Genomic DNA, 27,737 nt, shown 5'->3' on the forward strand with positions numbered 1-27,737 from the left:
GGTCAAAACTTTGCATGAGTGGGCCTGTTGTGGGCACATCACAACACATGAAGTACACGAAATAGACTTGGTATGGAAACATAGACGCACACACGTGTATACATATATATTTTTTGAGTGAATTAACACTTGTACCAACGACATAGAATAATACATGAAGCTAGAAATATACTATAAAACATGGTTTGTAGGTCAAAGCCTTCACTGTTTTCAGTCATCTAGTTTCAAAAACAGCTGTCTCAAGCTAAGCTCGACTGCCAGCCAGCTGGTTTGTCTCTTCTCTTCATATCCAATCCATGGAAAGAAATGGCCCTTTGTCACCAACAACAACCTTGAAACATGCATGCAATGGGAGAAAAAAAAACAAATTTCTTAGTTGACTGACTGAATCAGTCGCACCGCCCCTCACCGTACCCAAGTACGGTTTGCGCGTGAACAGGCAGATTCTGCTTGACCACAATATATCGCTGGCCGGCTGATAAGGAAGGCCTCTTCCTTTCTCTCTTTTTCTTTTTGTCTCTATCACATGATCCGTTCGACGTTCTAATGGTCTATGACCAGATATATGGTACGGGTGGCAAGAGATGGACTATTTGGCAAAGTGGCTTTTGGCTAATGGCAGACCAATAAAGTTTGTCAATGGGGGTACTAATTTGTACCATGTGTTTGGGTTTACCATATGGGTAAGGAAGGAGGCGCTAGGGGTTTATGCTGAGGGCTGAACAATGTACTGATGCGTTGCCGTCAAATCGTTGTCCAATAATAACTCTATAATTGATCAGATAGCTATTCGGGATGCCTTTATTATAACCCCTTATTATAAATTTATAACTCCTTCGTTACAGTCTCTTTGAGGCACTAGCCCATCTCTTAAGCTGCAAGGTTACTCAGAAAGAGTCATTCTATAGTGAGGGCCTTAAATACTTTTTAGGTAAGGTCTTATCTCTTAATCGTTAAATCAAACTAACTAATTTGATTCCACGGCTAACCAATTTGATCAAATGATTAAGAGACTCATGAATCGGACAATACTATATTATTTTCTATGCTTGTATTAGTTTTATTTACGTTGTTCTTGGGGCCGTAGGAATTTCGTTATAATGCATCACCTAAGGGCCATATATAAGGCCTTCACTATAGAATTCTTGTACTCATAAAACAAACTTCTCGGCTTAATGGGCCATCGACATCCTTTTGGGCTTTTTGGCCGAATTAGCCATCTCTCATTATCTTGTCACTAATACTAATAAAACAAAGTAAATATTTATTAATAATACAGACTAACCCAATTTACTTATGCTAAATTTGCAGGACTAAACATCATCCAAAAGTTTACATGGATGAAATGAAAAATTCTTGTTGTCTTCTTTTATGGCTCTTTCATTTTTCTTACTATGACCAAGGCAATAAAGCAGGAGAGGGAGTATGATTAAATTCTGTTTGTGGTATTAAAACAAGGTCTTAGATCAATGCAGATATGTTCATCAGGCGTTAGATCATAAAACACTCAATGCATTTCACTATTCATATGATGTAGAAAAGAACATACCATCTTCCCCTCTAATTGCTTCTTTCCATTTTCAAAAATGATGATTAAGAATTAATTTGAAACTGAATTACTTTCTGATAAATCCATGTAGTATGTGGACCAGCTAAAATATAATGGCATCAGCAGCTGAAATATGAGAGATTGGACAAGGCGCCACATCAAATATATGCAGACCAGGGGAGCAAGCTCATGAACGTCCGCAACACAATTTTGTTCGCGATACAGTATCAGCGATGACCTTCGTTCTGTTTCATTTCTTAAGATTTTTCTCATCATTCATACGTTGTTTTTCCATCAAAATAGGTCTTAGATGAATGAAAGATATGTTTCTCAATTGTTAGATAATAAAACACTTAGACGATTCAAAATGGCTCTATGGGTAGCCACTATTTCACTGGACGATTCAAAAACTACTAAATACGTAGTTCCTGAGAGTACAGTTTACAAAGAAATGACACAAGGAAGTTTTGCAAATCATCAATACAACAGTAGATTAGGGCCCGTTTGTTACTCCTCCCTCCCATTCTCCCCTCTCATCCTCTCTCTCAATCTCATCTTCACTTCTATTCTCGCTCTCATTTTCCTTTATATTCTAGCATAAAAAATTAAAAATTAAAACTAAAATTCAACAACAGATACTTTCTTCTTTCCTCATAAATCACAGTTAACCCATCATTCAGACCTTAATTTCAAGTTGCAATAAGATGCATACACTGGCCTTCGTTGCTTGCATTTGCTCTGCATCCTCAAGCGCGCGCAGCTTGAATAGCTTTGAGATTGCCAACGAATTGTTCAACTTCTTTCTTCACGTTCAAAACAAGTTACCTCTTCTTCTATGAATTAGTTGTTGAACTTGAAGGCAAGTTTAACGATATTAACGACTTTTCTAGCTTAAGAACACACACCAAATCAAAGTTACCCAAGGCAAACAAAACACACCTTCTGGAGGAACAGCAAAAACTGGGAACTGATACACAAAAAAATAAGAGAAAGCCAAGGTAAACTTCAAACCCAAATTCACCAGTTCCTCAGAGTACATTTTACGAATTAATGACACAAAGGAAGTTTTGCAAGTGATTTCCCCACTCCTTTTTCTCCTATTTTATCCACTTACACTTTTTTTATAACTAAAAAAGGAGTGTAAGTGGATAAAATAGGAGTGGGGAAATCATTGCCCAACACAAATATCAGGCAATCATCAAGCTCAGTTGACCTTCCAAATTCACCATGTCTCTGTCAAGGCAGTGATGAAAATAATCAAAATTTCAGTTATTGGAACTTCCATAGGTTGACTTTTGATGGTTTACATCACTCTGTTTGCTTCAGCAGTCTCTGAAATGATGACACATACATAGTTGATCAATTAATTTGCTTCTTGCAATCATTTCTCTTAGAGGTTAATAAATTTTTGAGAAACAACTAAAGCATGCAGATTAAACAAGTAAATGAATTTATTAACACTAGCTAATTGAAAATTAACTCCAGAGATTTAACAAAACAAACATCAAAAGTACCTTTCATACTCATTTGAAAAATCCTCTACACAGAAAAATTATGATATATGTGAACAATTAATTATAGTTTTAGTAGGAAGAAAAACACCTAGCGAGTCACCATCTGAAGATTATATAAGCCGCTGAGACAGATGTTTTCATAAATGTGCCTATCGAGTCATCATTCTCTGAAGATTTTGAAGGAAAACAAATATGATGATAGTTGGAATTCATACATAAGTATGTAAATAATTAAGAGATTGCTAGAGCTCAATTACCTGATAATGCGGATGTTTGGGTTCGTAGCAGAAATCTTGGCCCACTCTCCATTGCCTTCTTCGTAACGCTCTAAAAGTCTCTCAGATCGAAGGATGCGAAGAGTCTGCAGTGGTGTTTTGAAGAGGAAGTCTGGCAGTGCTTTTAGTGAAGGGCAATCTATAATTGTTAACTCAGAAAGGCATGGCATGATTGTAATTTCAGAATCCTCTTTCGTCCACTCTTCCACGCCTTCCCACTCTTCCCAATTCAAGATGAGGCCAAAGCAGAGTCGTTTCAATTTTGGGAATAATATCAGGGTTGGTGATCTGATTCTGAATGAGGTTTGATCTTCCAATCCCAAAAATTCAACACCGACCTTTCTCACTCCTACCATCTCGAGTAGCGTCAGTGTTTCAAGGTACTCCAATTTCCCAAGAGGCCAAAGTTCACACTGTGTCCCCGCAACAACAGTAAGGAATCTCAAATTTTTCAAAGACTGAATCCAATTGGCCCACGTGGTGCCATAATGATACAAAATGTTTAAAGATTCCAAATCTGGATGCGGTCGCAAGGCATTCAGTATTTCTACACTACTACTACTACTGTTCCTCTGCCTTTTAAAATCAACGGTGAGATGAAATAGCTTTTTGTCCCACAATTGTGCTTTCTCAACCTCGCTCTTATCTGTCGCATCCCCCACGAGTTGTATTTCCAGACTTCCCTCAAGGTTCAACTTTCTCAGATCCCCAATTTGGAATGCTTCATCGTTGTTGCCATCACAGTGACACAAATCTAGTGTTTGTAAACTTGTTAATCTCCCTATCACTTTGGGGAACGGCGCCAGATGCCAACACCCTTCAACATAGAGATGCTTTAAGTTAATCAAGTTTCCCATGTTTTCAGGCAATTTTTTAAGTTTAGAGCACAGCACAAGGCGCAAAGTTGACAAATTGTACAAACAACAAATAGTGTCTGGTAATTTCTCTAAATCATAATTGCCAGACAAATCAATATGCCTCAAATGTATCAATTCACCAATCTCCTTTGGGAATTCTTTGATGGAATTTCGACTCAAATTTAATGTCCTAAGACATTTCAATTGTAAAATTAAATTTGAGTCTATGGTAGTAATTTTTGAATTAAAAGATGCGAGCGTGCGAAGATTTTTGCAATTGTAAGATGAGATAAAAAGTGGAAATGGACCTTCTGGAACATATCTCAAGGTCAAATGATGAAGCTTATCACCCAATACCTTTGATTCGCTGGTAGTTTCCTCTCCATGATCCATAATCAAACACTCATTCTTGGTGAGAAATTGTACAAAGTCATGCACAATATCATGCATTTTGCAACCTGTAATGGTACCAGTGTTCAGATCTTTCTCAAAATTTTGGAAAAATGACCGAGCCACTAAGTTGTCAAAAACTGCATCACTTGTTGTTCCCTTTTCTTTACTCTTTTTTGAAATAACATAGTCTTGTGCCATCCAAAGTTCAATCAAACGATCTCGTTTAAACGTGTAATCTTTAGGAAAAGTAGCACAATATAAAAGGCAACATTTAATTGTTGGGGACAAATCATAATAACTTAGTAATAAGGGTTGGAAAACTTCTTGCTCGACCTTCTCTAGATCCCATATCTTACTATTCAAAACTTCTTTCCGTTCTCTTGTTGTTCTCTTATTCTGCATGAGACTACCTAAAGTCTTTGCAGCAAGAGGCAAACCTTTACACTTCTTTACAATTTTCTTACTAATATCTTCAAATGCCTTAGACTCATCTACATCCCCATCAGGAAAGGCCATATGATTGAAGATTGCCAAACAATATTCATCACTCAACCCTTCCAGATTGATCATGTTTGGTGTTGCTCTCATCATATTAGCAACCTCTATTTTTCTTGTGGTGACCAATATTATGCTGCCTTTAGCACCGTTTTGCATTAGTGGTACCTTTAAAAGCTCCCACTTTTGACGGTTTTCTCCACACGCCATCCAGACAAGAAGAAACCTTTTGCCCTGGATGGATTCAGACATACGTTGCAAGACATAATCCAGCTGATTTGAACTCGTGGTGCAATCGCCACTAATATCTTTGGCAATCTTAATCTCATCAAAAGGGTCTGACACACTAACCCATTTTCTGATCTCAAAATGGGCTTTGACATTGTCATCATTATAGGCTAGTTGGGTCAGAGTTGTCTTTCCCATGCCTCCCATCCCTACAATAGGGATGATAAGGAGCACCTTCCCTTCCGCACTACTATCACTCAACAAGTTTGTTATCAAAACCTTTTTTTCATTTTCTCGACCAAATATCTCAGATATATCGACAAAAGATGCAGTTTGAGGTCGTTGAGGTTGTTGAATCCCTAATTCTTTCCTTAGAAACTGGTACTTTTTTCTTTCCTCATAAATCTCAGTTAACTTATGATTCAGATCTTTTATTTTCAGAGCAATGTCACGGCCAACAATCACCGGACTGACTTTGCCAAAAGAAAAGAAATCAGAGAAGCGTACCTTCTTATTGGGGGGGACAAGAGCATTTTGTTCGCTTTCTTGCTTCTCAACTTGTTGTTTGAGAATGTCTGTGTTCCACTCATCCAGCACATCCACCATCTGGTAGGATATATCTTTGAGCTCATCCAACCAGATTTTGACAGCTTGATCGGTCACTTGGCGTTGCTCTGCATCCTCAAGCACAGCTTGAATTACTCGGAGAGTCCGAGTGAATTTGTCAACATCTTCCTTAACGTTCAAAACATGTTTCACCCCTCCTCCTATGTATTCATAGGTTGTCGAGGCCAACCGTTCTAGCAGCAAGGAAATGAGCGCATGAGCCATTATTTTGAGCTTTAGAAAATGGTTGACAGCAGTGTTTGTGAACAAGAACTGATTGGAGGATGATTGTTTGTGTTGTGGTGTTCCCTTTCTTCTGCCCAGTTTATATGCTCAGTAAGTCTTCAAGGCAAACTCCAAGTCAATTATATGATAAGATATGGGTGTTCCACTACTGTGCCAGCCTGTCATTCTTGACCTTATCATACAAGACAATTAGATTAATGAATAACAAATTTCAAGTGGCATTTTTCAATGACGTCAATGGTGGTGGTTGGGGTGGGGGATGGAGGAGGATTGTTGGGGTTGATGTCTAAATTTTGTTTTCGGTAATGTGCCTATTTGCCCTTGAATTATCACACCATTGTCAATTTAGTCTATAGACATTTTTTTTAAAAGCCAAAAGTAGTATTTGAGGTTAGATTACAATACATTCATTGAGCTTAACTTTGTTATTTACACCATAATTAACCAAGTGTGCCTAGCACCAAAGTGACTAACACCAAGGCAGACATGTCTTCTTCCCTGCCAAAGGGAGATGTTCTTCTGAAAGGACAACCACCGCCGAAGCTCGAACTGCCAAACCTAAACACAGGAGACACATGTCATCATCACAGAACTTGCACAAAGTCCAGCCCGGGCAACCCACACAGGGCAGGTGATCGGGCTCCACTCCCCTTCTCACCCAAGCCTAGGTTCGAGGTCTTCACCACCTTGAACACTACCTACAAGAATGTCCTGGTGCACGAGGCACCTATCATACCCAAGCCTCCCGAGACAGGCGGCAAGCCCATGCCCAACACAGTGTCCTCTGTCGCTTTCATCAGTTCGGTGGACACGACATCGAATCTTGTGTTGCCTTGCGCAACATCATTGAAGGACTTATTCGTGAGGGGAAACTGGATAAATACGTGCACAATCTCCCACCCCCACCTACCCCTCACCAACGGCAGATCAACATGATCTCAACTATCAGTGGTGGTCCTACCCTGGCTGGAACCTCCAACAACTCCATCAAACATTATGTCCGCTCCACCTATGCGCACTAAAGGTTTTCACTGAGTAGGGATGCTTGCCAAGACCCATAAATCAGCGGGCTCCCATTACCTTCTGTGAGGAGGAGGAGCGCGGTGTTATTCCCCCACGATGACCCAATCATTATCCGCGCCGACATTTCTAACTTTGATGTGGGCGATCTTGGTGGACACCGCAAGCTCGGTCAGTGATGTTCACGAGGCCTTCAACGAGCTGTGTCCCATCTCACTCGCCGATCAAGCATTACACCCCGTGAGCTTCTCGTGAGGTGGTCAGCCCATTGGAAGCATTCATCTCTCAATCTTTATTGGATCGGCACCCCATGAGGACAATCACCACTCCCTTCCTCATTATCGATTGCCCCACAGCCTATAATGTCATCCTCGGCCACCCCGCCATGGCCCAAATGAAGGTCTTCATCTCCACGAATATGCTGCTGCTGAAGTTTCCTACGCCTCATGGCACATGCATGGTGGGCGGAGACCAACTTGGCGCCCGAAGCTGCTATGCTTTAGTAGTGAAGTCCACCAACCGCCAATATCGGGCAAGGCTCGCGGTAACCTGTGCTCCACCTCAGCCTGCCGGCACCAAACGCCTGTAAGACCCAGGAGGATCACCCCACAGCCGAACCTGTGGAGGACCTTGAGCTGGTTACTCTCGATGAAAACATCCTGGATCGGCAGGTCAGGATCGCCACCTCCCTCTCACAAGAGCTTCGTTATGATCTTGTCGCCTTCCTTTGCCTTAATTTTGAATTCTTCGCCTGGTCATACAATGACATGCCTGACATATCACCTGAGATCATATCCCATCGGCTAAGCATTAATCCTACCCGTCCGACCCGTTTAGCAGAAGCGTCGTGTTTATGACCCAGAGCGATATGAGGCCATGATGGCAGAAGTGGACAAGCTAACTAGCATTGAATTTATCAAGGAGGTGGAATATCCTACCTGGCTGGCCAATGTCGTGATGGTTCGCAAGGGCACAAAGGGCTGGCGCATATGTGTAGACTACACCAACCTCAATCGGGCCACCAAGGATAGCTTCCCTCTACCCCGCATCGACTAGCTAGTTGATGCCACAGTTGGCCACGCCCTCCTCAGCTTCATGGATGCTTACTCTGAGTACAACCAGATTTTCATGCATATTGAGGACCAAGCCCACACCTCCTTCATCATGGATCGTGGCATTTACTGCTACAAAGTCATGCCCTTCGGCCTCAAGAACGCCGGCCACGACCTCGTGAACAGATCTTCGCTCCCTAATTGGCAACACCATGGAGGTTTATGTTGATGACATGCTCGTCAAGAGTCGCACTCACCAGCACACCCCCAACCTCTCACCATGTTCACCATTCAAGCGGTATAAGATGAGGCTTAACCCCACCAAGTGTGCATTTGGGGTGGCTTGAGGCAAATTCCTTGGCTTCATGATTAGCCAGAGGGGTATTGAGGCCAATCCAGAGAAGATCAAGGAAATATTGGACATGGCAATACCCAAGACGATCAAGGACATCCAGAGCCTTCTGGCGTGTCGCAGCCTTGACCGATTCATCTCCAAGGCACAGCGATCGCGCGCCCCTTCTTCAAGGCACTTAAGGGTAGCAAGCGAGTCTTACTGGACCGAGCGCGACAAGGCTTTCAACGAGTGAAGGAGTATATGAGCCCCCTTATTGTCAACACCGAGCTCGAGACACCCTCATGATCTATCTCTCGCCTTGGGTATAGCGGTCGCTTCATGCTCATCCGGACAAAGAATCTTTGAGCACCCAGCATTATGTCGCAAAGCGTTACAGAAGCCGAGGTTCGTGCACCGGACATCGAGAAACCGCATTCGCCTCGTGGTTTCGGCTCGGCGCCTCGTGCCATACTGTGCTCATACCATTCATGTCTTAACCAATCAACCACTCCGCAAGTATTGCGGCCGGAGACTTCGGGAGGCTAGTCAAGTCGCGCCATTGAACTTGGCGAATTTGATATCCGCTACAAACCCCGCCCACCACAAAGGGCCAAGCCGTGATCGACTTTATATCTGATTCACCGAACCCCATGCCGTGGCGGTCCACGATTACGATGGAGCCCACTCCTACCCGAGCTAAGTCCACGCCGCCAAGCAATGGCACCTAGATTTGACTCACTTATGGACCTTGTATGTGGCGGCTCTTCCAACGCCGAGGATGCGGAGTCGGCCTTGTTCTCATCTATCCGGACGAGGTTGTCCTTGAGTACGCCCTCCGCTTTAACTTCCACACCTCCAACAATGAGGCCGAATACAAAGCACTCTTAGCTGGCCTTCGGTTAGCCAAGGAGATGGGCGCCGAGCAAATTCAGATTTTCGATGACTCACGGCTCGTTGTCCACCAAGTCAACCAGACTTCACTACCAAGGACGTGTCCATGGCAGCCTACCTCCAACATACCCGCCATTTGCTTACAACCTTCAACGCTTATCTCATAAGCCAGGTGCGCGCTCGAAGAATAGCCATGCCGATGCCCTAACTAGATTAGCCTCACCATAGAAAGGTGGTATTGGCCGCAATATCCACATGGAAATCTTGGATCAGCCAAGCATACGGGCACCACTCATCTGCGCCATTGATCACAAATTCAACATGGATGGACCCCATCCTCCAATTTTTGCAGCAGACGCTACCCACCTGGCCGCGGCGTGTTCGCTATCGCCCGCCCGATGACACGATCATTAATGGCGCCTGCATAAGCGCGGATTGACTTACCCTACCTTGATTGCTCGACCCGAGAGGAATGCCACTATGTCATCCGAGAAATTCACGAAGGCATCTGTGGTAATCATTCAGCGCTCGCTCACTAGCGCATAAGGCCATTACGCAAGGATACTTCGGCCTCACTTCACACCGATGCCCAAGCCTTCACCAAGAGTGCGACATGTGTCGCCGATTTGCCAATATCCCTAAACTCACCTGAACCTTTAATGCCATGGTCCTTGGCCATTCACCCGATGGGGACTTGACCTCATTGGAACTATGCCCTAGGGCTGGGCAGTCAACGCAGTCGTGGCCGTCGACTACTTCACTAAGTGGGCTGAAGCTAAGGCCCTAGCCACCATCATCGCGGCTCGCATTGAGACGCGTTTGTCTGGCAACATATCGTGTGTCGCTTTGGCATCTCCAACGCCATCGCCACAGACAACGGCCGGCAATTTGACAACGCAAAATTTAGACAGTTTTATTACAACCTCAAGATTAAACTTTGTTTTGCTTCCCCAGCCCATCCTCGTCTAATGGTCGTCGGCCGTGAACAAAATTATCAAGAAGACCCTGAAGACCAAGCTTGACAAAGCCAAGGGTTGCTGGCCAGAGCTACTCCCAAAAGTTCTTTGGGCATACCGTACCACCTTCCGTACCTCAACGGGAGAAACACCGTTCTCTATTTCCTTTGGTACCGGCCGTGACACCGGTGGAGATTGGCCAGCCCACATACCGAACCTCCACTTATGAGGCCGAGGCCAATAACGAGCGAGTTGACCCTCAACCTCGACTTCATTGACGAGCTTCATGACCAGTCCAACATGCACAATGTCGCGTACAAACAGCGTATTGCCAAGTACTACAACTCCGAGTTAAACCCCAAGCTTTCTGGGGACTGGGTCATGCGAAAGGTTTCCTTGGCCACTAAGAATCCTAATGAAGGTACCCTGGGCCTTACGTGAGAAGGTCAATATGAGATCACCAAGGTTTGCCGCCCCGAGACTTATTAGCTTCGAGATCCCAAGAGCAAAACCTTGTTTCATCCTTGGAACGCTCACCATCTCAAGTACTACTACAAGTAAACATACCTAGACCCTAGGACATTATGTTTTCTTATACTTCGGTCTTGAGTCTTGACTCAAACCTACCATTGTACTTTCTGCCCTTCGGCACCCATTTAATAGAAGCACCCAACTGGGCCCCATTTCTACTCATTCACACTTGAAGTTGGCAGAATGCATAAAGCAAAAAGATACCAGCTATCATAAAATCAAAGTAACCCCGCCTTAGGGCAAGGCAATATCCATACATATCAAAAGACTACGCTCAAACAACTGGGTATATCATAACAAAATATAAACAAGCGCCAGCATCGGCATGGTCGCCCGCCTCCTCCTCGGCGTGTCGTGGTCCACAATGACTCCTCCGCTTAGCATCAAGACATCCCTTGTCTCACCTCGTATGACTTGTGGCCTTGGCGGGAGTAGCTGCAAAAAGTGACTCTCGACCGAAGGAATGTGAGGGGGAACACCATGGTGTCGAAATTTATATCTAACTCTGGATTAAACCTCGCAACTAGTTTCTCCCACCCATACTGCTCCTCGACCATCGCGTCCAACATAAGGCTCTTGAACCTGTCGAGCCTTGATACTCCTCCACACTCGGCATGAGCCACGCTCAGCTCCTCGGTCCTCCTCCTCTCAGACTCGAGCCTAGCCTCCTCCACCGCCTCTAGCCGCCGGGTTGTCTCCTTTAGCTCTCACTCCAGCCTCCCCACATTCAGTTGAAGTGCATTCCTCTCCGGATGGCGGCTGAGCCTCTGCAGAGCGACTTTGGCTGTCTCGAGTGGCGTCTCACCAAGTCTACCTCTTTCTCTCGCCTGGCTAGGGTGAGGTACATATCCCCAAAAGCCTGCAAGAAAGATATGTTCATAAGTGAGACCACTTCATAACCGAACTACTAGAAAGTTAAAGGCACAAGACTACTTACATTAGCGGTAGAGAACACCGTCTTCTGGACCCGATCGGAGAAGTCAGTGGCCTTGGTCCGAGCGAGCTCCCCGCATCAATCTTTACCCTCGGGAAGGCATTGACAAGAGGCACTTCCTGGCGATGCATGGCCGGGTTACCTCTTTCGCCTCCCGTTGAACCGAGGCAAAGTGCGATCCCTCGGTACTGCAGGGAATAGCTCCTTCATCTCGAGCGGCTGGGTGGGGATCTAGGTCGAATGGCGGCAGACTGCTCCACCCATGATGTCATGTATCGAAGACTTAAGCCCCATCCGCTTCTTCTCCAACTCCGCCAACAGCTCGTCATCCTCCTGCCGAGGTCAGCTGCCAGCTCTGTCCCCTCGTCGTCGGGCGCACCTTTGCCTGCTTCTTGGCCCTATCTTTCTCTCTTCTCTCTCGCAACTTTCGTTGCCTCTCCTCCGGATCCACCACTACCTTCGGTGAATCCTCAACCACGGTCACCACCTTCTTCGGCACCTCAGCCACTGCAACCACAAAACCAAAGCAAACGTGAGCACATATACAAAGACAAACATACAAAAGGGAGGGAGAAGGCCAATACTTACTTCCTTGAAGCAACCCCGACTGAAGAAGAAGAGCTGGTGTCATAATATTCTTCACTCACGTGCTTCCTGGGGCATATGTCTCCTCACCAGCTCTATCTCTTCCTCTTCCTCCCTGGACATTGGCCTACACTTCACAGAACCTGCACATGGACAAAGGCGTTAGTTTTCACAAGCTTCGGACTACAATACATATTCATATCAACACAAAGACAGGAGTTATAACCAAAGACCTATAGACTGAAATTGGGTGGGCACATGTTTGCTGACATGTCGTCCTAGGCCAGACTCCCAATCATCAAGGCAAAGAACCACCGATTTCGCCACGTCTTCTGCGACGATGGTGGTTGCCCTATAAAGTATCCTTTCTCCTTCGCTTTTGATAGTTGACCTGCACCTGACAAAGTTGCCCTGTTGCGACACCTGAGTCGGATGCATGAACTGCTCAAAGGAGGGCTCCTCGCCGCCAACCACCATGCTATGTACACCCGTGCAAGATACACGTGGTTGGGATTATGCTGCCGAGGCATAACCTAACTGAAAGCATCATTTGCACCCAAGGATGCAATGGTAACCTCAATCCATGTTTGTACATGGCCGAGAACACCATAACGCAACCCTCAGGAGGGTATCTTGCCGCTTCAGCAGTGCGGGCAACCTCAGCCCCACACACTCAGGTATAGCGTAGTCTACCTTCAGCGACTCTAGATCATACAGACTCATCATATTTTTCTTCGGTAGTGGAACCTCTATTGGAATGCCCACATCGACGGATGCTACTACCACAGTACCACACCCCGATGGCCCGCTCGCCACTTGCACTAGCCTCTCGGTGCCGGGTTATCCCCAACACCCGGTTGGCACAAGCTTCTAGGGTCACATAGTTCCTTTGCATTTCCTTATAGGCTTCCCCCCCAGAACTCCTTAACTGCTCTTCTCCCCCAACCTCAAGATTAAAAAAGGGTGTCTTCTAGTTTTCAAACTTGGGGACTAGGGACTACCTTCGGCACCAGACGACACGCTTGGTTTAATTACACAACCTCTTCACAAGTTCCCAAACTAGAAGCCACTTCTTGATTGACAACTTGGGGGACTACTGTTTACACCATAATTAACCAAGCGTGCCTAGCACCAAAGTGACTAACACCAAGGCGTACATGTCTTCTTCCCTGCCAAAGGAGATGCTCTTCCGAAGGGACAACCACCTGCCAAAGCTCCGAACTGCCAAACCTAAACACAGGAGACACGTGTCATCATCACAGCAACTTGCACAAAGTCCCACATCAAAACTTTGTGCAAACCTCCTACTTTTACTTCCCTATAAATAGGGAATAGTAACCAAGAAAAGGGTAACTTCTCTCTCACTATTACTGTTACTTTGCAATACCACTACCCTTAGTGACTCAAGCATCGGAGAGCCTTCGGCGGCACCATGCCACAAACTGCTTGACGACCGCTTCTCTGTTTGTCTTCTGCAGGTCAGCCCTTTCTGAAGGCCAGACCCTTCTCTTGCTAAAGACAAACCCCTATCTCTAAGTTGACCATCTCCGAAAAAGAGCATCAACATTTGTCATTTGCATAAGTTTTCTTATAAATAAATTTATCAATTTTTGAATGAACAATCAAATAAAAGTGGATTTTTTAAAAACATCTTAAAACCTCAAAGTGTTTTATGGCTCCCTCCAAAAAAGAGTTAGAATGAGATAATTGAAGTTTGAATCACAATGAGAGATAATGGCAGAATCTGAAAAAAGCAACGAAGTAGTGCTGGTGCGCTGGAAAGTGCAGCCAACTTTGAGGAAAGTAATTGGAGTTGAACAACTTTGAAGAAGCTAGAACCACACAGACTTCTTATAGGAACTGTCACACGAATATTTATCCCAAAAGTTTAAGGAGGCTTATCTGTAATGGAGAGGCTGACTTTGATGGTTTACACTACTCCGTTCGCTTCCATAGAGTCCCTAAAATGATGAACGGTATTAAAATGAAGGCAAGAGTAGAAACTGCTTGTCCAGTTATAGAGAGCCTCACATTTTTAGGCTCCCAAAAATGTACTTGGTATTCTTTCAAGTATCTAAAACGACGACTGTTACTTGGGTATTCTTATAATAATTCCTTACACATACATAGTTGATCAACTTGCTTATTGCAATCATTTCTCTTAGACATTTTTCAGGAATTAATTTTTTTGAAACAACAAAAGCATGCAGATTAAACAAAACAACAAACCTCATATAGCCTTTGAGCAACTTGATGACACTTGAAGAAGGTGAATTAAAATGAAATTTGGGGTCATATTCACTCTTCCCTCCCTCCCATGCCACGAAAAGAGCTCCAGTAACTACGAAAAGAAAATCCTGTGCCATGAAAATTTGAAAAATCCTCTACATAGAAAAATTATGATATATGTGAACAATTAATTATAGTTTTAGTAGGAAGAAAAATACCTAGCGAGTCACCATCTGAAGATTATATAAGCCGCTGAGACAGATGTTTTCATAAATGTGCCTATCGAGTCATCATTCTCTGAAGATTTTGAAGGAAAACAAATATGATGATAGTTGGGATTGATACATAAGTATGTAAATAATTAAGAGATTGCTAGAGCTCAATTACCTGATAATGCGGATGTTTGGGTTCGTAGCAGAAATCTTGGCCCACTCTCCATTGCCTTCTTGGTAACGCTCTAAAAGTCTCTCAGATCGAAGGATGCGAAGAGTCTGCAGTGGTGTTTTGAAGAGGAAGTCTGGCAGTGCTTTTAGTAAAGGGCAATCTATAATTGTTAACTCAGAAAGGCATGGCATGATTGTAATTTCAGAATCCTCTTTCGTCCACTCTTCCACGCCTTCCCACTCTTCCCAATTCAAGATGAGGCCAAAGCAGAGTCGTTTCAATTTTGGGAATAATATCAGGGTTGGTGATCTGATTCTGAATGAGGTTTGATCTTCTAATCCCAAAAATTCAACACCGACCTTTCTCACTCCTACCATCTCGAGTAGCGTCAGTCTTTCAAGGTACTCCAATTTCCCAAGAGGCCAAAGTTCACACTGTTTCCCCCTAACAACAGTAAGGAATCTCAAATTTTTTAAAGACTGAATCCAATTGGGCCACGTGGTGCCATTATGAAACAAAATCTTTAAAGATTCCAAATCTGGATGCGGTCGCAAGGCATTCAGTATTTCTACACTACTACTACTACTACTACTGTTCCTCTGCCTTATAAAAAGAACGGTGAGATGAAATAGCCTTTTGTCCCACAATTGTGCTTTCTCAACCTCGCTCTTATCTGTCGCATCCCCCACAAGTTGTATTTCCAGACTTCCCTCAAGGTTCAACTTTCTCAAATCCCCAATTTGGAATGCTTCATCGTTGTCGCCACCACACCGACACACATCTAGTGTGTGTAAACTTGTTAATCTCCCTATCCCTTTGGGGAACGACGCCAGACACAAACACCCTTCAACATAGAGATGCTTTAAGTTAATCAAGTTTCTCATATTTTCAGGCAATTTTTTAAGTTCAGAGCACCACACAAGGCGCAAGGTTGATAAATTGTACAAACCAGAAATAGTGTCTGGTAATTTCTCCAAATAATAATTGTGAGACAAATCAATATGCCTCAAATGTATTAATTCACCAATCTCCTCTGGGAGTTCTTTCATGGAATTACGACTCAAATTTAATGTCCTAAGACATTTCAATTGTAAAATTAAATTTGAGTCTATGGTAGTAATTCTTGAATTAAAAGATGCGAGCGTGCGAAGATTTTTGCAATTGTAAGATGAGATAAAAAGTGGAAATGGACCTTCTGGAACATATCTCAAGGTTAAATGACGAAGCTTATCACCCAATAACTTTGATTCGCTGGTAGTTTCCTCTCCATGATCCATAATCAAACACTCATTCTTGGTGAGAAATTGTACAAAGTCATGCACAATATCATGCATTTTGCAACCTGTAATGGTACCAGTGTTCAGATCTTTCTCAAAATTTTGGAAAAATGACCGAGCCACTAAGTTGTCAAAAACTGCATCACCTGTTGTTCCCTTTTCTTTACTCTTTTGAAATAACATAGTCTTGTGCCATCCAAAGTTCAATCAAACAATCTCGTTCAAACGTGTAATCTTTAGGAAAAGTAGCACAATATAAAAGGCAACATTTAATTGTTGGGGACAAATCATAATAACTTAGTAATAAGGGTTGGAAAACTTCTTGCTCGACCTTCTCTAGATCCCATATCTTACTATTCAAAACTTCTTTCCGTTCTCTTGTTGTTCTCTTATTCTGCATGAGACTACCTAAAGTCTTTGCAGCAAGAGGCAAATCTTTACACTTCTTTACAATTTTCTTACTAATATCTTCAATTGCCTTAGACTCATCTACATCCCCATCAGGAAAGGCCATATGATTGAAGATTGCCAAACAATATTCATCACTCAACCCTTCCAGATTGATCATGTTTGGTGTTGCTCTCATCATATTAGCAACCTCTATTTTTCTTGTGGTGACCAATATTATGCTGCCTTTAGCACCGTTTTGCATTAGTGGTACCTTTAAAAGCTCCCACTTTTGACGGTTTTGATCCACACGTCATCCAGGACAAGAAGAAACCTTTTGCCCTGGATGGATTCGGACATACGTTGCAAGACATAATCCAGCTGATTTGAACTCGTGGCGCAATCGCCACTAATATCTTTGGCAATCTTAATCTCATCAAAAGGGTCTGACACACAAACCCATTTTCTGATCTCAAAATGGGCTTTCACATGGTCATCATTATAGGCTAGTTGGGTCAGAGTTGTCTTTCCCATGCCTCCCATCCCTACAATAGGGATGATAAGGAGCCCTTCCCTTCCGCACTACTATCACTCAACAAGTTTGTTATCAAAACCTTTTTTTCATTTTCTCGACCAAATATCTCAGATATATCGACAAAAGATGCAGTTTGAGGCCGTTGAGGTTGTTGAGGTTGTTGAATGCCTAATTCTTTGCTTAGAAACTGGTACTTTTTTCTTTCCTCATAAATCTCAGTTAACTTATCATTCAGATCTTTTATTTTCAGAGCAATGTCACGGCCAAGAATCACCGGACTGACTTTGCCAAAAGGAAAGAAATCAGATAAACGTACCTTCTTATTGGGGGGAACAAGAGCATTTTGTTCTCTTTCTTGCTTCTCAACTTGTTGTCGAGAATGTCTGTGTTCCACTCATCCAGCACATCCACCATCTGGTAGGATATATCTTTGAGCTCATCCAACCAGATTTTGACAGCTTGATCGGTCACTTGGCGTTGCTCTGCATCCTCAAGCACAGCTTGAATAACTCGGAGAGTCCGAGTGAATTTGTCAACATCTTCCTTAACGTTCAAAACATGTTTCACCCCTCCTCCTATGTATTCATAGGTTGTCGAGGCCAACCGTTCTAGCAGCAAGGAAATGAGCGCATGAGCCATTATTTTGAGCTTTAGAAAATGGTTGACAGCAGTGTTTGTGAACAAGAACTGATTGGAGGATGATTGTTGGTGTTGTGGTGTTCCCTTTCTTCTGCCCAGTTTATATGCTGAGTAAGTCTTCAAGGCAAACTCCAAGTCAATTATATGATAAGATTAATGTGCCAGCCTGTCATTCTTGACCTTATCATACAAGACAATTAGATTAATGAATAACAAATTTCAAGTGGCATTTTTCAATGACGTCAATGGTGGTGGTTGGGGTGGGGATGGAGGAGGATTGTTGGGGTTGATGTATAAATTTTGTTTTCGGTAATGTGCCTATTTGCCCTTGAATTATCACACCATTGTGAATTTAGTCTAGACATTTTTTTTCAAAAGCCAAAAGTAGTATTTGAGGTTAGATGACAATACATTCATTGACCTTAACTTTGTCATTTGCATAAGTTTTCTTATAAATAAATTTATCAATTTTTGAACGAACAATCAAATAAAAGTGGATTTTTTTAAAACATCTTAAAACCTCAAAGTGTTTTATGGCTCCCTCCAAAAAAGAGTTAGAATGAGATAATGGAAGTCAGAATCACAATGAGAGATAATGGCGGAATCTGAAAAAGGCAACGAAGTAGTGCAGCCAACTTTGAGGAAAGTAATTGGAGTTGAACAACTTTGAAGAAGCTAGAATCACACAGACTTCTTAAAGGAACTGTTACATGAATCTTTATCCCAAAAGTTTAAGGAGGCTTATCTGTAATGGAGGGGCAGCTTCTGCCTTTCATGATTTCGAGAGCCATTATCTTCTTATTTGCTTTTTTTACGTAAATTTAGTTCTATTGACTACATGGGTATTACACATGAAATGCTTTTTCATTTTTCTAATTTCAATGATTTGGAGATTGCTTCGTGCTATTATATTATTACCCTTCTTCTACCCAGTTTCGATAGTGACTTGTTTGATGGATCCAGCAAAACAAAAGTCTCCAATGTATCCTAATCAACCCAATTAGACCGGAACCCCGTGTCTTGTTTGATGGATCCAGTCCAACTACTAGGGTAGAGGCGCCTTCTGGATCAAGAAAAAAGGAAATAAAGAAAATAAAGGCGCCTTTGTTTACTGGTCACTAGCCCCCTGGCACGCCAATTGGGTTTTTTTTTTTAAATAATATTTTTTTAATATATTATTAGTAATTTAATTTAAACTTTTTTAAAATACAAATGATATACTTTAATTTAATCTAAACTACAGTAAGGGGGATTTAAACTCGGATCTAGAGTGGAGAGCACATTCCTTTCCGATGTAGTTGTGCCTCATAAAAACTCAATTTGTTTTTTTACTTTAATGTTTTCAAAATAAAATATTATTAACTTACAGGTCCAGCTAAATATATTTAAGTTATTATATGTATAATTTGTCAGAGGTGAGCCATTTACTCAAAACTACCAAGGTTTCTTTAACTATTTTCATCTTATATATAACATGTAAGAGCAACTCCATTTGCCTTTGTCATTAAGAAGGGAACTAGTCTACTATTCACGTGAATAAGCGTCAAAAGAATATGTGGTTCCACCCGTTGCCATAGCAAATGGCAAATACTATTCATTTTTTTGTTTTTTCACAAATTTGTTTATCTAAACAATTAATTTGAATAAGATTTTCGAATAAGATTTTTGGGTTCGTACGTGTCAATATTTACAGCAATTCACAGAAAATATTATTCAAATTAATGAAAATCAAGCAATTCATAGAAAATTACAGCACTCTTTCTGTAGTACAACACCAAGTGAACATCCAATTGTCAGTTAGTAAGAGAAAGCAGAAGGCCAACAAAAAATAAGAGAGACTAAAAGGAAACTAAAGAAACTAACAGAGACTTTTATTGTTTGGTTGTTGTTAGGTAGCTTTCATTAAAACCCCAAAAAAGAGGCAACCTTCACACGCATTTAATAGAATACTGACAAGAAGAAGAAAAAAACCAATCATAACAAGATTCCAAAGATGATATTCATAAATCAATGGGGCTACAGGAGGATGAGAAATCCTCACACCCCCCTTCCCACGCGACCAAGACTACAAACAAAAGCAAAAAAACCACATAAAAAAGAAGAATCCGGGCTAAACAAAGGCAAACAAAGCAACACTCCAGAGCCCAGGAAAAAAAAAAAAGAGACTTAAGAATGACATCATAGCACATTCAGGAATCCGAATATGAAAACAAGATGCAACTTGTAGACACAAGAACCAACTCAGAAAAATAAAATAAAAAATCAATTGGAAAAGAAAAAAAAACCAAAAAATGATGAATGCAGCAGTAAACTCAAAATTAAACTAACATTACCAAATCTACATCTAGTTCAACACTAATATGAAATCCTCACCTTGTCTCCAAATTAATGGTTCAAATACAAATTAAAAAGTTGAAAACCTGAAAAGACCATAGCCCAATATTAAAACCTAAAACTTACAATATAAATTAGAAAACTCAAACCTTGAATAATTAAAATTATCTTCAGTTTAACAAAATTGAAACCCTAAACTTTCTATCACTCACAAATTTGTGCCCATCCACGTTTGGTGCTCGTATCTATAAGTAAGAGAGAGAGAGAGAGAGAGAGAGAGAGAGAGAGAAGGCTGAAACGATTGAGTGAGAGAGAGAGAGATAGGCGGGGATCGAGCTAAATGGGGTTTCAATCCTTTGGCGGACCAGAAATTTTTAGCGGAGGTGCAATATTGACTAAGTATGAAAACGGTTTTTCGGAATAATCATTTTCTCAAGATAATTTTTGGCGGCTTTTATTCCTTATACATCAAATAAGAAAACTTGATTTTATGGGATTTTAGTATGAAGTATATATTGACTTAATGAGCCATCATTTTTAGCCTAAATCGTATTTTGCACTAAAATCGAATTTTCATATTTTGATTTGGTGGGAATTTAATTTTCTAGTATTTTTATTTGAATCCAAATGGGGGGTACTTTCTTATTTACATTGTAAACTTAAGTAAATGGAGTAATATAAAAATAAATAAAAGTAAAAAAACAAAGACATTTACTTAAGTGTTGAAAATGAAAATAAGGTAATCTGTACACTAGTTGAGCAAAGGGGCAATTTGAAGCACCTACAATGATTTTTCCGCGAAGGGAGGTGCAGCTGTACCTCCTTGCTTAATAGATCCGCCCCTGTTTCAATCGGGGCTGAGATTTTTAGTATGGGTTTGGTTTTGAAACGAAGCCTGAGAAGGAGATTGAGAGACCATGAGATATAGAGATGAGAGAGACAATCAGGGAGAAGAAAGAGAGAGATACTTGAGAGGAGAGGAGTTGTATTCGTCACACTATCTCGTCGTCACAGGAGGAGGAGATGAGCGATTTTGGAAGGAGTCGAACTGGAAGAGAGAGAAAAGAGAAACCCGATGCTACTGAAGGAGAGTTTTTGTTTTTGTTTTATTTTACCTATAGCAACAAGTTAACCGGTAACCAACAAGCAACGGTTTTGATTACTTCATATGCCCAAACTACTCATCCAACAGTCATAACAAGTGGCGCATCCATGCGCCAAGTGCACCGTAAAATTTTCCTTATGTTGAGGGGTGAACAATGTACTGATGCGTTCAACCCTGCAGTCAAATCGTTGTCCAATAATAACTCTATAATTGATCAGATAGCTATTCGAGATGCCTTTATTATAACAAATTTATAACTCCTTCGTTACAGTCTCTTTGAGGCACTAGCCCATCTCTTGAGTTGCAAGGTTACTCAGAAAGAGTCATTCTATAGTGAGGGCCTTATATAGTTTTTAGGTGAGGTCTTATCTCTTAATCGTTATATCAAACTAACTAATTTGATTCCACGGCTAACCAATTTGATCAAATGGTTAAGAAACAAGACATCACCTAAGTGCCATATATAAGGCCCTCACTATAGAATTCTTGTACTCATAAAACAAACTTCTCGGCATAATGGGCCATCGACATCCTTTTGGGCTTTTTAGCCGAATGAGCCATGTCTCATTATCTTGTCACTAATACTAATAAAACAAAATACATATTTATTAATAATACAGACTAACCCAATTTATTTATGCTAAATTTGCAGGACTAAACATCATCCAAAAGTTTACATAGATGAAATAAAAATTTCTTCTTGTCTTTTTTTATGGCTCTTTCTTTTTTCTTACTATGACCAAGGCAATAAAGCAGGAGAGGGAGTATGATTAAATTCTGTTTGTGGTATTAAAATAAGGTCTTAGATCAACGCAGATATGTTTATCAGGTGTTAGATCATAAAACACTCAATGCATTTCATTATTCATATGATGTAGAAAAGAACATACCATCTTCCCCTCTAATTGCTTCTTTCCATTTTCAAAAATGATGATTAAGAATTAATTTGAAACTGAATTACTTTCTGATAAATCCATGTAGTATGTGGACCAGGAGCTAAAATATAATGGCATCAGCAGCTGAAATATGAGAGATTGGACAAGGCGCCACATCAAATACATGCAGACCAGGGGAGCAAGCTCATAAACGTCCGCGGCACAATTTTGTTCGCGATACAGTATCAGCGATGACCTTTGTTCTGTTTCATTCTTAAGATTTGTCTCATCATTCATACGTTGTTTTTCCATCAAAATAGGTCTTAGATGAATGAAAGATATGTTTCTCAGCTGTTAGATCATAAAACACTTAGAGATATATGCAAAGTGAGTCAGATGCATTTCAATACATCTCTGCCATAGATATATGACTTAACGAACATACACACACGACTTTTGAAAAATGGCTCTATGGGTAGCCATTATTTCACTGGACGATTCAAAAAGGAAGTTTTGCTAATCATAAATACAACAGTAGATTAGGGCCCGTTTGTTACTCCTCCCTCCCATCCTTCCCTCTCAATTTCATCCTCACTTCCATTCTCGCTCTCATTTTCCTCTATACTCTAGCATAAAAAATGAAAACTAAAAACTAAAATTCAACAACTGATACTTTTTTCTTTCCTCATAAATCACAGTTAACCCATCATTCAGACCTTAATTTCAAGTTGCAATAAGATGTATACACTGGCCTTGGTTGCTTGCATTTGCTCTGCATCCTCAAGCGCGCTCAGCTTGAATAGCTTTGAGATTGCCAACGAATTGTTCAACTTCTTTCTTCACGTTCAAAACAAGCTACCTCTTCTTCTATGAATTAGTTGTTGAACTTGAAGGCAAGTTTAACGATATTAACGACTTTTCTAGCTTAAGAACACACACCAAATCAAAGTTACCCAAGGCAAACAAAACACACCTTCTAGAGGAACAGCAAAAACTGGGAACTGATACACAATAAAATAAGAGAAAGCCAAGGTAAACTTCAAACCCAAATTCACCAGTTCCTCAGAGTACATTTTACGAATTAATGACACAAAGGAAGTTTTGCAAATGATCAATACACCAGTAGAATAGTTAAATACAAAGTTTCTGCTTACAAAACAAAAAAAATCAGGCAATCATCAAGCTCAGTTGACCTTCCAAATTCACCATGTCTCTGTCAAGTAGTTCTCAAGGCAGTGGTGAAAGTAATCAAAATTTCAGTTATTGGAACTTCCGTAGGCTGACTTTTGATGGTTTACATCACTCTGTTTGCTCCAGAAGTTTCTGAAATGATGACACATATATAGTTGATCAATTAATTTGCTTCTTGCAATCATTTCTCTTAGAGGTTATTAAATTTTTGAGAAACAACTAAAGCATGAAGATTAAACAAAACAAGAAACCTCGTGTGGCATAATAAGTAAATGAATTTATTAATACTAGCTAATTGAAAATTAACTCCAGAGATTTAACAAAACAAACATCAAAGCACCTTTCTTACTCATTTGAAAAATCCTCTTCATAGAAAAATCATGATATATGCGAACAATTACTTATAGTTTTAGTAGGAAGAAAAATACCTAGCGAGTCACCATCTCAAGATTATATATGCTACGGAGACAGATGTTTTCATAAATGTGCCTAGCGATTCACCATCCCCTGAAGATTTTGAAGGAAACAAATATGATGATACTTGGAATTGATACATATGTATGTAAATAATTAAGAGATTGCTAGAGCTCAATTACCTGATAATGCGGATGTTTGGGTTCGTAGCAGAAATCTTGGCCCACTCTCCATTGCCTTCTTCGTAACGCTCTAAAAGTCTCTCAGATCCAGTGATGCGAAGAGTCTGCAGTGGTGTTTTAAAGAGGAAGTCTGGCAGTGCTTTTAGTAAAGGGCACCATTTCATTTCTAAATTAGAAAGGCATGGCATGATTGTAATTTGAGAATCCTCTTTCGTCCACTCTTCAACGCCTTCCCACTCTTCCCAATTCCGCATCATGTCAAAGCAGAGTCGTTTCAATTTTGGGAATAATATCAGGGGTGGTGATCTGATTCTGAATGAGGTTTGATCTTCTAATCCGAAAAATTCAACACCGACCTTTCTCACTCCCTCCATCGACCATATGCTCAGTGTTTCAAGGGATTCCAAATTCCCAAGAGGCCAAAGCTCAGACTGTGTCCCCCGAGCAACATTAAGGAATCTCAAATTGTGTAAAGACTGCATCCAATTGGGCCACGTGGTGCCATTATAACACCGAATAATGAATGAGTCCAAATCTGGGTGCGGTCGTAAAGCATTCAGTATTTCTACACTACTACTATTACTGTTCGTCTGCCATTCAAAAGCAACAGCGAGATGAAATAGCTTTTTGTCCCACAATTGTGCTTTCTCAACCTCGCTCTTAGTTGTCGCATCCCCCACAAGGCATATTGCGAGACTTCCCTCAAGGTTCAACATTCTCAGATCCCCAATTTGGAATGCTTCATCGTTGTCGCCACCACACCGACACACATCTAGTGTTTGCAAACTTGTTAATCTCCCTATTCCTTTCGGCAACGACTCCAGATCATCACACCCCTTAACATAAAGATGCTTTAAGTTAATCAAGTTTCCCATGTTTTCAGGCAGTTTTTTAAGTTCAGAGCACCACGCAAGGCGCAAGGTTGACAAATTGTACAAACCACAAATAGTGTCTGGTAATTTCTCCAGTATACAATTGAAAGACAAATCAATATGCCTCAAATGTTTCAATTCACCAATCTGCTCTGGGAGTTCTTTGATGGAATTACCACTGAAATATAATGTCCTAAGACATTTCAATTGTAAAATTAAATTTGAGTCTATTGTAGTAATTCTTGAATCAAAAGTTGCAAGCGTGCGAAGCTTTTGGCAATTGTTGGATGAGATAGCAAGTGGACCATCAAGAAAATATCTCAAGGTCAAATGACGAACCTTATCACCCAATAACTTTGATTCGCTAGTAGCACACTCTGTGTGATCCATAATCAAACACTCATTCTTGGTGAGAAATTGCACAAAGTCGTGCACAATATCATGCATTTTGCAACCTGTAATTGTACCAGTGTTCTGATTTTTCTCAAAATCTTGGAAAAATGATCGGGCCACTAAGTTGTCAAAAACTGCATCACCCGTTATTTCCTTTTCTTTATTCCCTTTTGAAATAACATATTCTTGTGCCATCCAAAGTTTAATCAAATCATCTCGTTTAAACCGGTAATCTTTAGGAAAAATAGCACAATATAAAAGGCAAGATTTAATTGTTGGGGACAAATCATAATAACTTAGGAATAAGGGCTGGAAAACTTCTTGCTCGACCTTCTCTAGATCCCATATCTTACTATTCAAAACTTCTTTCCATTCTCTTGTTGTTCTCTTATTCTGCATGAGACTACCTAAAGTCTTTGCAGCAAGAGGCAAACCTTTACACTTCTTTACAATTTTCTTACTAATATCTTCAAATGCCTTAGACTCATCTACATCCCCATCAGGAAAGGCCATATGATTGAAGATTGCCAAACAATATTCATCACTCAACCCTTCCAGATTGATCATGTTTGGTGTTGCTCTCATCATATTAGCAACCTCTATTTTTCTTGTGGTGACCAATATTATGCTGCCTTTAGCACCATTTTGCATTAGTGGTACCTTTAAAAGCTCCCACTTTTGACGGTTTTCAGTCCACACGTCATCCAGGACAAGAAGAAACCTTTTGCCCTGGATGGATTCAGACATACGTTGCAAGACATAATCCAGCTGATTTGAACTCGTGGCGCAATCGCCACTAATATCTTTGGCAATCTTAATCTCATCAAAAGGGTCTGACACACAAACCCATTTTCTGATCTCAAAATGGGCTTTCACATGGTCATCATTATAGGCTATTTGGGTCAAAGTGGTCTTTCCCATGCCTCCCATCCCTACAATAGGGATGATAAGGGTCCCCTTCCCTTCCGCACTACTATCACTCAACAAGTTTGTTATCAAACCCTTTTTTTCATTTTCTCGACCAAATATCTCAGATATATCGACAAAAGATGCAGTTTGAGGCCGTTGAGGTTGTTGAGGTTGTTGAATGCCTAATTCTTTCCTTAGAAACTGGTACTTTTTTCTTTCCTCATAAATCTCAGTTAACTTATCATTCAGATCTTTTATTTTCAGAGCAATGTCACGGCCAAGAATCACCGGACTGACTTTGCCAAAAGAAAAGAAATCAGAGAAACGTACCTTCTTATTGGGGGGAACAAGAGCATTTTGTTCTCTTTCTTGCTTCTCAACTTGTTGTTTGAGAATGTCTGTGTTCCACTCGTCCAGCACATCCACCATCTGGTAGGATATATCTTTGAGCTCATCCAACCAGATTTTGACAGCTTGATCGGTCACTTGGCGTTGCTCTGCATCCTCAAGCACAGCTTGAATAACTCGGAGAGTCCGAGTGAAGTTGTCAACATCTTCCTTAACGTTCAAAACATGTTTCACCCCTCCTCCTATGTATTCATAGGTTGTCGAGGCCAACCGTTCTAGCAGCAAGGAAATGAGCGCATGAGCCATTATTTTGAGCTTTAGAAAATGGTTGACAGCAGTGTTTATGAACAAGAACTGATTGGAGGATGATTGTTGGTGTTGTGGTGTTCCCTCTCTTCTGCCCAGTTTATATGCTGAGTAAGTCTTCAAGGCAAACTCCAGGTCTATTTTAAGATGCATAACAGGGACACTATATTTTAAAGTGACAAATGGACACTATATTAGAAAAGCGATGTCTAATCTGGGGCTGGTGAGTGTGCCAGACTGTCTTACAAGACAAGATTAACGACGTGTTGAGGCATGGAAGATGTAAACTAGCTTAATAATTGATCTAGTTTTTTATTATATAAACTTGTTGAGGCGTGGAAGACGAAGCATTACCAAGATGTAGTCCATAAATCTCCAACAAGGCAAAAATGGCCAAAGAGTCGACTTTTTCCCTTTTTTTTTCCTTCACCTTATACGTTCTTCTCTTTTTTGGTTATGCTAACTTTTAAATCAAGTTTATGTTTACTGTTGTCTAGAGATCAATTCACCTTGATGTTTCGTTTAGTTCTTCTAGCCCGTTTCTATAGCGAGTAAGTCATCAAGGAAAACTCCAAGTCAACTACTCTACCAAAAGAAAACCATCCAAGCCATTTATATAAATAATGTATCCGAATTTCGAACTCCACGCCAATCACAAGAGTAAAGCCGCCTTTGTTTACCGGTGACAACAATTTTTTTGTCCGCCTCTAGATGGAGGTATGATGCATGCGTATTACTTAAATTTAGTTCTATTGACTATGGGGATTTATTTACTAATTCTAAGTATTAAAATCAAGGATCAAGGTATTACATATGAAATTTCAGAAAGTGACTTACGAATTCGTTTTCAGAAAGTAAATTGTAATTGATTGCCGTAGATCTACAAATGCT

At 41.0% G+C, this 27,737-nt stretch overlaps 3 protein-coding genes and 1 pseudogene across 11 annotated transcripts; all 4 read right to left on the minus strand.

Moving 5' to 3' along the window:
• Positions 1-1,910: 1,910 nt before the first annotated feature.
• Positions 1,911-5,812, minus strand: LOC103319383 (disease resistance protein RGA2-like). Of its 3 annotated transcripts, XR_001677346.2 has the most exons (4): positions 3,321-5,664; positions 3,152-3,230; positions 2,763-2,881; positions 1,911-2,516 (listed from the first exon to the last, which is right to left on the minus strand). XR_001677346.2 is itself a non-coding variant. In XM_016792114.2 (2 exons), exons 1-2 carry the CDS (start codon positions 5,516-5,518, stop codon positions 2,872-2,874), a joined length of 2,208 nt encoding a protein of 735 aa, XP_016647600.2. In that variant the 5' UTR covers positions 5,519-5,812; the 3' UTR covers positions 2,533-2,871. The 3 variants fall into 3 exon arrangements, 1 of the variants encoding a protein (XP_016647600.2); XR_016124774.1 differs by lacking the exon at positions 3,152-3,230; XM_016792114.2 differs by lacking the exons at positions 1,911-2,516; positions 3,152-3,230 and having other exon boundaries at positions 2,533-2,881; positions 3,321-5,812.
• On the minus strand, positions 2,533-16,624 carry LOC148919439 (putative disease resistance protein RGA3). 5 transcript variants are annotated; one of them, XR_016124770.1, is made up of 5 exons: positions 15,083-16,624; positions 14,914-14,992; positions 14,696-14,807; positions 12,470-12,609; positions 12,253-12,388 (listed from the first exon to the last, which is right to left on the minus strand). XR_016124770.1 is itself a non-coding variant. In XM_089047558.1 (2 exons), exons 1-2 carry the CDS (start codon positions 16,537-16,539, stop codon positions 2,872-2,874), a joined length of 1,467 nt encoding a protein of 488 aa, XP_088903684.1. In that variant the 3' UTR covers positions 2,533-2,871. The 5 variants fall into 5 exon arrangements, 1 of the variants encoding a protein (XP_088903684.1); XR_016124771.1 differs by having other exon boundaries at positions 14,696-14,823; XR_016124772.1 differs by lacking the exons at positions 12,253-12,388; positions 12,470-12,609 and adding an exon at positions 14,084-14,427.
• On the minus strand, positions 3,064-26,966 carry LOC103319351 (putative disease resistance protein RGA1). 3 transcript variants are annotated; one of them, XM_089047557.1, is made up of 3 exons: positions 24,019-26,966; positions 23,867-23,929; positions 3,064-3,090 (listed from the first exon to the last, which is right to left on the minus strand). In XM_089047557.1, the coding sequence occupies exons 1-2, from the start codon at positions 26,844-26,846 to the stop codon at positions 23,920-23,922; spliced, it is 2,838 nt and encodes a 945-aa protein (XP_088903683.1). In that variant the 5' UTR covers positions 26,847-26,966; the 3' UTR covers positions 3,064-3,090; positions 23,867-23,919. The 3 variants fall into 3 exon arrangements, with proteins under 3 accessions (XP_088903683.1, XP_088903682.1, XP_088903681.1); XM_089047556.1 differs by lacking the exon at positions 3,064-3,090 and adding an exon at positions 23,249-23,554 and having other exon boundaries at positions 23,851-23,929; XM_089047555.1 differs by lacking the exons at positions 3,064-3,090; positions 23,867-23,929 and adding an exon at positions 23,249-23,554.
• Positions 16,593-17,917, minus strand: LOC148919440 (putative disease resistance protein RGA4; annotated as a pseudogene).
• Positions 26,967-27,737: the final 771 nt, after the last annotated feature.

Source organism: Prunus mume, linkage group LG2 (genome assembly GCF_029339155.1).
Source record: "Prunus mume cultivar Tortuosa linkage group LG2, ASM2933915v1, whole genome shotgun sequence".
Taxonomy (NCBI): domain Eukaryota; kingdom Viridiplantae; phylum Streptophyta; class Magnoliopsida; order Rosales; family Rosaceae; genus Prunus; species Prunus mume.

Bases quoted from the DNA above. Each gene is read 5' to 3' on its own strand.
- LOC103319383 (XM_016792114.2), bottom strand. From the start codon at position 5,518: ATGGGAGGCATGGGAAAGACAACTCTGACCCAACTAGCCTATAATGAT.
- LOC148919439 (XM_089047558.1), bottom strand. From the start codon at position 16,539: ATGTTATTTCAAAAGAGTAAAGAAAAGGGAACAACAGGTGATGCAGTT.
- LOC103319351 (XM_089047555.1), bottom strand. From the start codon at position 26,846: ATGGCTCATGCGCTCATTTCCTTGCTGCTAGAACGGTTGGCCTCGACA. The intron at 23,555-24,018 runs GTAATTGAGCTC...TCATCATTTCAG, and splicing joins CCAAACATCCGCATTATCAG to AAACTTCTGGAGCAAACAGA.